Raw genomic sequence first — 13736 nt, 5'->3', positions numbered from 1 at the left:
TTATGATAACATGGATGGACCTTGAGTGTATTACGCTAAGTAAAAAAAGTCAGATGGAGAATACAAATACCATATGATTTCACTCATATGTGGAATACCAAAAAACTAAGAAACAAAACACACACACACACACACACACACGCCCCAAACCAAACAAAAACATACATAGATACAGAGTACAGAGTATTGGTTACCAGAGGGGAAGACGCACCGGAAGATGGCAAAATGAAGAAAGAGAATCAACTGTATGGTGACAGATGGAAACTAAATTTTTGGTGGAGAGGACGCTGTAGTCTGTACAGAAGCAGAAATATAATGTTGTCCACGTGAAACATAAAATGATATACACCAATGTTACCTCAATAAAAAAATTTTTAAGTGGTATAAAAACATTTCTTTTGCCACCAACCCCACACTGCACTAACTTTTTTAAACTGAAAATATCAAAGTGAGGCTAAATAAATTATATTAAAATAACTTTAAGTTGGATATAAATTCTTTATTGGTATAATTGCATCTAAATTTGATTTATAGTGTATATGTAGGTAAACTGCTTATGATAATAGCAGTGGTTAAGAAATGAGAAACCCATCATAAACAAAACTAAACTAAATTCTTACAGATTGTGATTATAGCAGGGTACAGGAAACTGGTTCCTAAAATGCTTTGAAATTTAAACTTTACCTATCTAAGTTTGAAAATGTTAAATTTAATGTCTACTTTGTCAGAATGTCACAAGTTACTTATTATCAGAATCAGAAATACTAGGACCTAATTTTCAATGGATCCAAGCGGTTTCTATGACTTTTACGTGATTGCCACCTTGCCCATGCTCCAAGTCCAGTTTTAATGATGACTTTTTCTTTTAACAATGTTTCTTCTTCCTTAAATTCGTAAATCACCTATACACTTTTTTCTTTAGGTACAGTTTCCTTTAATGAAACAAACTATTTTCAAAAGTTAACACTCTCCTTTGCTGAACTACTTAAGATGACTATGCAAACTACATAGCACAAAATTAAAATGCTACCTTGATTGTTACCTGGGAAATTTTTAGAAGCTAAGAAGTCAATTTGGGTAATTCAAGTTTAAAACAAAACAAAAACCAAGCAAGAGAAAACACTTGCATCTCATTTTACTAGATCAACCAACAGAGGACTTTTTTGGAGGGAGGGGCACTAAATTATCTTAATTATAGCTATGTAACATTGGCTCTGGAAGTAATCATTTTCCTTCTCATTCCATTCAACAAATGAAGGTCTGATTTCTTGTATACGCTAAGTTTTAAATCTGATCATAACTAATGTTGGGGGAAAAAAATGAACACTTCTTTCTGAGTTACTTATCCAAAAAACGCATTTTCTGGCTAAGTGAATACATTTTCTGCTGTGTTAAAACTAATAATTCTAGGCATCCATTCATAAATATCTACATATGATTTTAGTCAACTCAAAGATAAAGCTTGATTATATAATACATACCTATACGGTTATATATAGTCATGTTTTCTTTAAGTAATAAAGTTCATATTATAAATAAATTACTTATTTATAAAAGGTTATTCCCAGTAATGTTAAGACATGTTCCTTTTGTCTGTAATTCTATTACTATCTTAAGTAATAGATATGGGTCAATGGGTTTCTAAAGCGACAATAATATGCTCATGGGACCAATAATCAGCATCAAACCCAGTCATGAAACACAGTCTAAAGGTCAAGTTTCAGTAAAAATGTTGTCAGTTGTCAAGAGTCAATAAAATAGACTCTAAATTTGTACGCTATCTCACTAATATGCTTTCAGAAAAGTTCTCAGAAGCTTGATGGTCTATAAAATCTGTTTCGTCATTTATTTAATAATTACATAATACATTGTTAATGTAGTCAAATATGAAATCATCATAAAGAACATTATTGACTAGGGTTTGATTTTTGATCTTGATAATGAGTCAGGGCCTCTTATTGTATAGTATGTCTTTATTTTATTGGTATTCTTAAGAATGATTAATTTTTTTTTAATATCTCATTACTTCCTCATTTTTGTTTTGGAAAACTCATTTTTTATCTCTATCCAGATCAAATGTGTTATATTGCAAAATACTATTCAAATATATATGTATATATATGTTGAGAACACATTCTTTAAAAAGTAATGCCCACTGCTACTCTCGTTACCTACCAAATGTGTTTTCATGTTATGAAAGTATGATTTAATATTTATGATGTCATATCTAAAAAAACAGCCTGAAAACATGAACTATACATTTCATATTTTTGTATAATTTTAAGATAATTTGGGATTTATAGAATATCTATTAATAAAACATCTCATTAGGCTAATGCATTTTTGGTACCTTTATGTAAAAGTAAAATTTGCTTTTGTTAGCAAAATTATTGAGTATTTTGCTTCATACTACATGATTGTGTCTCTAGGTATGGCAGTATGGAGTTAAATCTTACACTTTACAAAATAAAATGTGGCCTTACCCTTCAAGATTTTTGATAGGTACAACTGAAATGCCTAATCCTGGGTCAGTAATCTGTTTCTGGAATTATGTAAAGTTCAATACATATTATAAAACATTCTCTTTTTCAGACTGTCAAATCTTCATTACTGTAGGATTATAAAATTGATAATCAGATTGAATCACTAACAGTTTATAAATCACTAATAATTTAAGTGTTAATAAGTTGTAAGGTTTATAGCAAATAACCTTGCAAGGAAAATACACCCGTGGGCCAAATATTGTTCACACTTACCAGTTCTTCCTGAAGTTGGGAAATTAGTTCGTCCTTCTCTTTCAGCTGCAGCTTCAGCATTGAGCATTCATCTTTCATTATATCCTATAAAAACATCAAAGAGATGGCATAATATGCTTAGACCTTTCACTTTGCTCTTGATAAGTTAGCTGCATGCAGTGGGAGATAATTGCATATGACTAATAAAACTGAAATTTCCTCTACAGTCTGATATTTTTCATAATATACTCTATGTTGCAAAACAAATTAATGTATCCAAAGATACTATGCTATATATGATATATACACATACGTTTTTTCTGATAGCCTTTTCTTTTGATTTCTCTTTGTTCATTTAGTTGTCTAAGACAGAAATCAGGAATTCATCCTAAATTCTGTCCTCCCACTCCTGTGCAGACATAACCAGTGGAATAAAAATAATTATACTTCAAGAGATAGTTTACCTACCATTTGTTCCTGTTATAATTAAATATTAATTCTCAAATGAATGGCATGTTATAGTCTTTATTTTTAATGATATCTCTGTAACATTTGTCCCTTTCACTAGAGCTCTGTCTTTGGGTATTTAACCTTGTCACTCTTCATGAATATTCAGCTACAGTCCCCGTGTACACAATACATCCACATCCATGACCTCTATTACTCTACGCTGGAAACTCTCACTTAACAAATGCTTAATCTAGACTTATCTTCCAAGCTTCAACCCACAAAAAGAACTACTTCCTGAGCATATACTCAGCATTTTCCCATGGACATTCCAACTCAAACTTCATCTCAACATCTTTTCCTACTTCAAAAATCATTTCTAGTTATTTCTCTCATTATCGTCTTATTTCCTAAAATAGCTAGAAAAGCATCCCATACTCTCAGCTCACACTCACTCTGAACCCAATCTGGTACCCAATTCTTTGATCTGTTTCCTTGGTATTTCTTGAACTCACTCTTTTCTACTCCTCATGGACTTACTCTAGGTATCCATTGCTTCTTATCTGACTTACTGCAGTTAAGTCTCTGAACTGGTTCTATGTCTACCACCTTCCCTATCTGCCAGAGATATTTTCCTAACTGGGAATTAATTACATCATTTCTTAATGTAACAGCTAATCACTTTAGGGGAAAAAAAAGAAAAGTCAAAACTCTTTAGCATAGCATATGGTGCTTTTTATTCTCAGCTACTTGCATATTTCTGGAGTGTCAGTTTTTCATTTCCAACTTTCTTACAACCAGGGCTCATTCCTACAGAATCGAGCTGCAGAATGTCTCCTTGTTTTACACATGCACATCTCTGGGTTACACTGCATCTCTCTATCTCCCACAATTTCTCATGATCTAGGAGGCATTTCAAGCATTATTCCTTATTCCAGCAGGGAGCCTTCCCTTGTTGGCTGAGTTATGTTTCCCTTGAGGGTGACGGCATGCTCCATGGCGTCTAAGTCATACATCATTTCATACAGTACTAATACTTCAAGTGTTGTTTGCTTGTTTCCTTCCCTCATTAGGCTAGTTTCCCTAATCCACTTGAGCAGATAGACTATTTCATTAGCATATTACCAGCACCAAGCACTGTAACTGGCACACAGAAGATGTTCAAATCCACGTTTGCTTCCTATAACTTAGCAGATAAACAGTATAAACAAGAGAATTCCCACTTTTTCTGAATCTGTTAACCTTACCTGAGCTGGCAAGGAAGAAAACAGCTAATGGATTAGAATAAACAGAGTATTTGTTTATTCTGGTTCTCATGGTGTTAATTTGTTTCTATTATAAGCAATAGAGAACATATGATTCAAATTTACTAATATCTCCTTTCATTTGCTGACAGCCAGCTGATTGGGAGATACTAATTATCTCTGTCTGTTCCTTTTATTTCATAGTAGTCCTGTTTCTTCCCTAAATCATGGGCTTTCATGGGTAGAGTTTATACCCAACATTTTAATATTTATTTTCATAGATTCTAAATATTACATGCTACAATGTTAATGGTAAAAAAGCTTAGCTTGCTCCATAATACAAAGAAAAAGTTTGCAGGCTTAAAAGGTAGGTAAGAAAATCATCATGTCCCTTCGAATCAGAGACATCTAAGGTCAAATCCTTGGTACTACCATGAACCCTCTCTGCGGCTTTGTGCTAGTTAATTAACTTCTTTGAGCCCCATGGACATTATCATGGAGGTTGATAACACCAGACTATAAACTATCTGATGACAAAAACTCTACAGTATCACTACTTATATTCCCAGTCTTGTGTAATACCCCACTTAAGAAAAACTAACTCCCTTCATAAAATATTGTCACATTCTCTCTAGGAAACAAATATTGAGTTAAAGTTAAGAGTACAAAAGGTTTATTAAAGAATAAGTCCATGTGAAAAGAAAAGAAGAATCAGAATTGGGCAGAGGAACAGTAGACCATGATTCATACCTGACAAATCCTCTACCAGCTAAACGAGGAGCTCCAGCGCCAAGACTGCCTAAGAGAGGAATCCCGTGTGAAGGGAAAGTGGGTAGGCTCTTGTACCACTCCCTGTTCAGTCATTGGTTGGGAGCTGCCTCAAGAACTAGATCTCAGCTGCTGTCATGTTATTCATTGTCTCACACTACCAAGCGATGAGCTTGACTTCAGCTGAAGACAGTCAGCTAACGATAGGACTTTCAGCTGGGTAGCGAGTCCTTTATTGAAAGGGGATCTGAGCCTCAGCCAGAATCTACTCCAACAGTTTTTTTGTTGAATAATTAGCAGCAATATTTTTGTATATTAATTAATTAATATTTTGTCAATGAATTCATTTAAAGTGAAGATTTACCTATATTGTGGCTAATAGGAATTGTAAAGAAACTTGGTTTTCCAAAATCATGCTCACTTTACACAATTCTCTGATTTTTTTTTCCCTGGGAAGCTTTTTCAAGAAGTTTTTAATCTCACAGCTTTAAACCAGGTGGGTGCTAATATATCATTTGCACTTATTTATGGAATAACATATTAAGAATTCATTATATGTCATCAGAAGCAAATTTATAAAATCCTTCTCTATGAATGACTTTGCAAATGAATCATAGTTACCTAGAGTTTTGTTTTTAGTTGTTATATGTACATGTGGCAAAATTCATAGAAGTATCTGTCTAACACACAAGATGAAAACCCTTAAACAATGCTTACTAAAATGAAGGCTACTCTCAGATGAATCGATATTCCCTCAATATATTTGCAAACTTCTCGGACATCCTTGATAGGATGATCTATTGAGTTAGAAATCCTATTGATGTGTAGAACTAACAGGATTTTAGTATCTTGGTTTTAAAAATAAGGTTATTCCATTAACCCTTAGGCTAATGTAAGCAATTTAACCTTGTGCTTATTTAAATGCATATTACTTATGAAAATATATAATTGAATAATTATGGCATCCTCTGTTTGTCAGTCAAGTATAATTAATTCTAGGACTAAAATTCAATTCTATATTTCCTAATTTGATAATTACATATAAATATGGAACTCATAGTATGGTAGATTAAAGGTGGCTACAAATCCTTTGCTACTATTCCTAATGAAAGATGGAATCTAATGCTCTCTCCTTGGATCTGGGCTGGTCTTATAGCCTTGCTTGACCAAGGGAATACAATGGAAGTAATTGAGTGATTCTCAGTGCTAGATCAGATTTCAGTTTCCAGGACTGGTCTCTTAGAATGCTCCTCTCAGGTTCCTCCCTTGCAGAAAGAACACGGCAGTCGTGCTGAGAAGTACAAGCTACATTTCACTTCCTTTGACAGCCTCTTAAGGAAACTCACAATCAATTGCCAGCCATGAGAGTGAGCCATCTTGAATATCTAGCCCAGTGGAGTCTTTAGGTGACCAAAGCCCCAGCCAATATCTCACCATAACTGCCTGAGTTGAATCATTCCCAAATTCCTGACTTAAAAAATTGTGAACACAATAAAAGTATAGTTTTAAGCCATTACGTTTTGAGACGATTTGTTATAGAGATCACCAGAACATATGGACAAACTGCAAATTGTTAGAATTACTGTAAATTATGACTCATTATAGTTGTATAAAAATATATAAGCTAATTTTTAAAACAGCTCATTTCAATGTGTAAAAGGAATATTTATATTTTCATTATATAACCTACTGGAGAATCAGAAATACAAATATAAAAGTTCCTTAAAAATTATCTTATTCTACTTTTATTTTCTAAATTTGGAAAGTTAGATCTAGATACATGAATATTTGGTTAATTTGTCCCAAATTCAGTTAGCTGACTCCAGTCCCATATATTCTATAATTTATTTTTGCCTGAATTAGAATCACCTCCTTCTTTAAGACTTGTATGAACAGAAATCAAGTGCCAAGAAATTAAAGGCAAGTGGAGACTGTAAATCACCTTGAAAATGATCTTATGCTGAAATTAGAAATGCAGATTAAAAAATCATATAATAATTTCGAACTCACAAACCTCCACATAATTCTTCAGGTAAAATTATGAACATAGTTCTTGGCTACTAGTTACAAAAACATATCAGAATTGGTACTGAGTCATTATGACTCTCTTTCTATTTATAGACTTCTGGTCCTCTCTGGAGGGCTTTACTTTATGACTTACAAGCTGTTTCCTCATTCTTGTAAATGGAAACGTCAAAAGATTAAAAAATAAAGGAAACAGACAATTCTATCAGAGTAAACAAGGACAGACTGTTATGAACAAGTGAAAAAAGAGAAAAAATAAATAGGAACATGGTAGGAGTGGACAGCAGGGCAGAGATTGGAAAACACAATGTATTTTGCAGCTCTACCTAAATAACTGACCTCATGTAATTCTTACGTTAACTTTAAAGCAGCATGTTATCTGCAACACCTGGATAGCTAGTTAAATAGTGCAGGCATATAATCATATATACAGGCCCATAAGAGAACCTGCCTTTCAAACATTGAAAACAAAGTTAATAAAAACACCACTCTAATTCTCTATTATTTAGTTTAAAATAATTTAAAAAATATTTTATAAATCATTTCAGTATCAATAACTGCTACATAATGCTACAAAATTTTCTTTTTACAAACATTCAATTAAAAAAGATTTTAGATTTGATTTTATAAAGTCACTGACTTAAGAGATGAACTAACATTCCACTGATTTACAATAACAGTGTGTTTTTTAAAAAATTGTTTTCATAGAAATATAAAAATTTAAAAAGGCATAATAGGTGTTCAAAGTGAGTATCTTAGAAATGTATTTTTTAGCATGTAAATCAATCAGTAAACAGCATTATCCCTTGACACAGTGGTATACTGGCTATGATTTTCAAGCAATTAAAGAAGAGAATGGATATCAACATAATCTTTTCATTTGCAAGTAGTTCCTCTTAGGAAATCCTAAAACTTCTTACTGATCCCCATCACTCAAGATAATGATAACAATCCTTATATTTTTATAGGGACTTTATAATTTATAAAACACTTCTATGCACAGAATTTTTTTGCTGTCAGAATCTTTTTTGACCAATTATTGAACAAAATGGTACATTTCTAGGATAAATAGGAGTTTATTCATAGAAATGAAGCAGAGAAGACAACTGTAGCAAAGGCCAAATTAAAGGAAAGCATTAATAATAATACCAAGACCCTTAAGTTATGTTCATTAGCTTCTCTACAAAATTCACTGTATTCTGACAATTTTTGGAATAGTTAAAAACAGTAGGGCTTCCCTGGTGGCACAGTGGTTGAGAATCTGCCTGCCAATGCAGGGGACACGGGTTCGAGCCCTGGTCCGGGAAGACCCCACATGCCACGGAGCAACTAGGCCCGTGCGCCACAACTACTGAGCCTGCGCTCTAGAGCCCGTGAGTCACAACTACTGAGCCCACGTGCCACAACTACTAAAGCCCACACACCTAGAGCCCGTGCTCTGCAACGAGAGAAGCCACTGCAATGAGAAGTCCGCGCACTGCAATGAAGAGTAGCCCCCGCTCACCGTAACTAGAGAAAGCCCACGCGCAGCAACGAAGACCCAACACAGCCAAAAATAAATAAATAAATAAATAAATAAATAAATAAATAAATAAATAAATAAATAAAACAAAAAAAAACCCAAAAACAGTAGCCTCCACTGAGAAATTTGCTAAGATGTTAAAACGGTTCCATGAGACTATGGGCTTATCATTTCCAAGTTGTTAGAGTCTGCTTAGATTCACTTCTTGTATTAATAAGAAAAACTTGGGTTGCATAACTCTTCTAATATAATGTTCTACATCTTACATAATTTTTTCTATACAGTAAGTAGACAGAGAGTGTTAAGTCATAATCCTGACAAAAAATATTTACTCAAAGTTTCCACTATTCTGTTCTTTGTTTCATAAAGCATTCTTGGTGAAAATTAAAAAGACAAACATTTGTATTTCATTTTCTAAAGCCTTCTTCAAATGATAGTATTTTGCAGGTAGAAGGATGAAAAATTTCTCAGTGTCTTAATGAGTTAGTAGGCATGACAAATTAGTTTCCTGATCTCCTAACCCCATGGGTTTCACCGACATCAATTACGAATTATACTTAAGACGTAAATGTCTTTACAAACTCACCAACAATGAGCTTCTCAACAGAGAAAGTCAACAAGTGATAAAGTAATATTAATTTGTCCCATTTACTTGTTTGATACAAAAGTCTTGGGGAAATAAGTATCTTTAAGAGGTCTTGGGATTATCAAAAAAATTGCCAGTATTTTTTTTTTCCTCACGGAAGACAGACACACTGTCACATTGTACTTGTATTTCTTAAAGAAGGTAAGCAATTGCTTTAAGTGACCCTTCCCACAATGTAGACTATACAAGAAAAAAAAAAAATGAAAAGGCTAAAAACAGCCTGTTAAAAGTTCCTTTCTGTTATGAAGGCATGCTTACTTGCTTTTCATGTTTTATGTGAGGAGTAGGGGATATCTTATCTCTCAATACCCTGAATAAACTAAGAGAATTATGTGTGAACAAAGCTATGAACTTTAGCTGCTGGGAACAAAAGTAATCAAAGACATCAAACACACCCCATTCCTCACCTATAAGTGCTGTTGACTTAAAAAATATATATATATGCACAACGTGAGAGTTGTGAGTTAGCTTTATTTGGGGCAAAATGAGGACTGCAGCCCGGGAGACAGCATTTTAGATAACTCTGAGAAACTGCTCCTAGGAGGCGAGGGGAGGAGCCAGGGTACACAGGAGTTGTTTTTTTTTTTTTTTTTAATATTTTATTTTATTTATTTGTGGCTGCGTTGCGTCTTCGTTCCTGCACATGGGCTTTCTCTAGTTGCGGCGAGCAGGGGCTACTCTTCGTTGTGGTGCTCGGGCTTCTCATTGCAGTGGCTTCTCTTGTTGTGGAGCACGGGCTCTAGAGCACGGGCTCAGTAGTTGTGGCTCGCGGGCTCTAGAGCGCAGGCTCAGTAGTTGTGGCGCACGGGCTTAGTTGCTTCGCGGCATGTGGGATCTTCCTGGACCAGGGTGCAAACCCATGTCCCCTGCATTGGCAGGCAGATTCTTAACCACTGTGCCACCAGGGAAGCCCCTATATAGGAGTTCTGCAACAAAGAGCAGGTAATTGGGAACATCAAAAGATTACTGTTAATAAAGAAAACCAGACATCTCAAGTTAAGGAATTCAGCTCTTTTCTATGTATGGGAAGATGCAAGAGTTGGGCTCACTGAAATCATTCCTTTGATATGCACCTCAGCTCTCTGGGGCCTGTATTTTCACATCCTGAGTTTCCTCAAGGCTCACCGCAGGGAGTGGCTACAGTCTGATGGCTGCTAGGTGGCAGGTATTCTTTTCAGCCCTGAGTTTCCTCAGGGCTCACCAGCTCACATTGGAGGGCTGCAATCATTGGTGACTGTGACATCCTTTGTTTATTGATATGGCAGGAAATATTCCATTTATAAATATTCCATTCCATTTATAAATATTCCATTTATCAGTGAGTAATACAGTTGTTTTGTTTGTTTGTTTCTAAATGCTATATTGACTTAGTTGTAAGGCCTTGGCTAGAGAGAGGCCAGTTAGTTCTCTTCAATAGCTGATTAAGTCCATACTCCAAACACTTCCTTTATAGGTCTTCACACTGCAGGGCCATTAGGTACCAACCCTATCGGGCCAGGTACCAGGAAACTAGGGATGGTCTCTGCACTCCAGAGCTCTCGAAATTATTCAAATTGGCCAATCCTCAGGGAGTGCTGGAAACCTAGCTAATCCCATCCTGCTTGTCATTTATAAACTGCCCAATTTGCTGTTGCTTGGTCCCCAGGGGGCAATATCCTCCATGACACTGACTGGCAGCCTTCTCTCATTTGGAGGTGTAAGTAACAAAGAGTTCTGTCTTTCATCTGAGCATTAGTGTGTCAGGTCCCACCATCAAAAGAATCTTTAAATCTTACAAAACATAGTGCTGGCAGGAGCTGGCTGTAGGTAGTGGGCACCCTTTTGCCATCCTCCTGAGACAGCTCTTGGGCCCTGGACATTTATGCCACCTTCAGACAGAGGGGAAGGACAGTGTGAATAATATTGGGTACTGCTTGGCAATACATATACATTTTTTGCATAATGAAGGGAGAGGAAAGCTTTTCTAGTTGTATATGTTATTCAAGACAGTAAAACTAGAGAGACATCCCTAATATTAGCAGATCTCAAAAATGGTAATATCCCATTTTATGGGGTGAATTGTGACAATGATAAAGAATACAGAAATAAGTAATGGTGTAGGGATGTTTTTTCAAGAATTCTGGCATAATTGTAGAATTCTGGGGAGAAGAAAAAGCAGAGAGCCTCAATGTTGTACTGTACAGGAATCACAGATAATGTGATTCAATTTAAGCAGTAGTTTCAGGCAGTCTGGGAGGTCAGGAAACTAAGCTGCAAAAAAAGCAACAAACATTAGCTGAAGCTACAGATCACAGCTACAGAATATAAACTAGTATCAGGTACTAAGGAAAGTAGTAAAGGCCATGCTTTGTTCTTTTTTAGAGCACTAATGGATAGTAACAGCATATACAGTGCTATCTTCAAAAACTCAATGTATGTACAATACATTGTTAAACAGGAGTCTCTAAGACATGAATTTGGGAAAAGCAGCTTTTTAAAACTTATGGACTAGATATACTTTTGAATGGTTGCTTATGCACTGAATGCTTGTGTACTGAGTCCAACTATATAATTTAACTTCCATTACAAAACAAAATTTTTGTCTCAAAGATTCTGTAAATTAAAGAGTACTGGGAAGTCTCAGATTATCATTAAGCAACACTAAACTATCTTAAAAACTATAATCTAATATAGAACAAAACTTACAAATCTATCATTGTTTTTCATGTTACCTCTTGATGTCACTCAGCTGAGGCAGAGAAGACTTGCATCTGAGTCTTTGCTGTGGCACAATTTAGCTGTGTGATCCTGAATAAATCAATTACTAATAAGAAAACTACAGTTTGTTGAAATTCGGAAATAATATCAAATTCTTTGCATACATCGTCAGTGGCTACTCACAACATTTTTACCAGGAAGGTGTTTTTAACCACATTTTCAGTGTTTTAACAACGTTCTTACACTGTAGAACTAGAAAACAATTATTACTGAAGTAAACCCAAGTCTGCCTGCATTAACACAAAACCAGTATAGCTCAGTAGCGGTCTATACTACTTCTCAGAGCTTTTTTTCATAAAATGGGGATCATGGCTATATATATATATATATATATATATATATATATATATATATTTTTTTTTTTTTTTTCCCCTGCAGTGAGAACCATTCAAGTGTATATAAGGGAAACAACTACAATTAGGTTGTCATAGGTAGAATGTCTAAAATGGCACCCAAAGTTGTCCTGCCTCCATTTCCAGAATCTGTGCATATGACAAGAGATCATTCTTGGGGTTGTATCATGTTCTTTGGTACAGTTGATGTTAAAATAGGGAGATGATCTGAGTGGGCCTAGTCTAGTCACAGGAGCCCTAATGAGTCACATGAGAAAGAGGTCGGGGATCCTCAGTGTGAGGACTTGACTCACTATTGCTGCTTTGAGGACAGAGAGGGTCCCGTGTGTAGGGAGACGGTGTGGAGATGAGAGAGGCTTCCAGCAAGGAAACGGGACCTCAAACCTCCAAAGCCAGGTAAGTGAATTCTTCCGATGACAGGAATGGCTTGGAAGGCACCCTAGCTCCAGATGACAGCACAGCTGACTGATACCTTAATTTCAGCCTCGTGAGGCTCTGACAAAAAACTTAGAAATGTTTAAGTGACCAAGTCTGAATGGGTATCCCCTACGTTTCAAAAGTTTGCTTTACGCCAATTCATTTTTATAAGGACCTATATCAGTACCTGGTTTGCTAACCGAAAGAAATCTGAAGAGGATTTTCACTTTTACAAAAAAAGGTGAAAAGGGCAAACAATGTTCAGCATTTATTTTTCAGTGAGATGTTACAGAGGCAGCGTGGACCCCAAGTAGCAAGGGCAGCACCGCTAAGCTCCTTCCCCAGGAACTATATTCAGCATCTTGGCATCAGGCTGCCATAGCTTTGAACTGTGTCTGTAAGCATCTGTGATTTCTCTCGATTTATTGTGTGCATCTGCTAGCAGGATGTGGGCTAAGGTAACTGTTTCTTTGCTTGATGCCATTTAGGTTTATGAAGGGTTTCACAGGAATGCTCTACTTTTGAATAGTGGGAGAAACCTGTATTAATTTGCCACATAGGGCTAGGAAACAAATACATACATACACTAAGATAGCAGAGTCAGAGAAAGCTTTCTCAAGAAAGAAATATCAAACCAGAATCTTAATGGTAGAAGGAACTGGTAAATGACCAAAATAAATAAATAAATAAAAAGAAAGGCAAGTGTTTTCACATGCAGGACCTTTAGAACTCCTGGAGGCAGAGAAAACAACTGCAAGAGTTTGGGGAACAAGTATTTCAGAACAACGGTGTGGAGAGGTATACACAAAGAGGCACTTGAGA

At 35.5% G+C, this 13736-nt stretch overlaps 1 protein-coding gene across 4 annotated transcripts in view; it reads right to left on the bottom strand.

Annotated features, from left to right (window-relative positions):
• The window catches only part of CCSER1 (coiled-coil serine rich protein 1), a 1308992-nt gene that overhangs the window by 683873 nt on the left and 611383 nt on the right, over positions 1-13736 (bottom strand). For all 4 annotated transcript variants that reach the window (XM_068542049.1, XM_068542050.1, XM_068542051.1 and 1 more), the window contains one exon: positions 2757-2840. In XM_068542049.1, the coding sequence (XP_068398150.1) occupies positions 2757-2840 (84 nt within the window). The remainder of the gene's footprint in view (positions 1-2756; positions 2841-13736) is intronic.

This window comes from Eschrichtius robustus, chromosome 4 (genome assembly GCF_028021215.1).
Source record: "Eschrichtius robustus isolate mEscRob2 chromosome 4, mEscRob2.pri, whole genome shotgun sequence".
In the NCBI taxonomy this organism is placed as follows: Eukaryota; Metazoa; Chordata; class Mammalia; order Artiodactyla; family Eschrichtiidae; genus Eschrichtius; species Eschrichtius robustus.
Note: the sequence above shows the minus strand (reverse complement) of the source record. Positions and strands in the feature narration are given on the sequence as shown.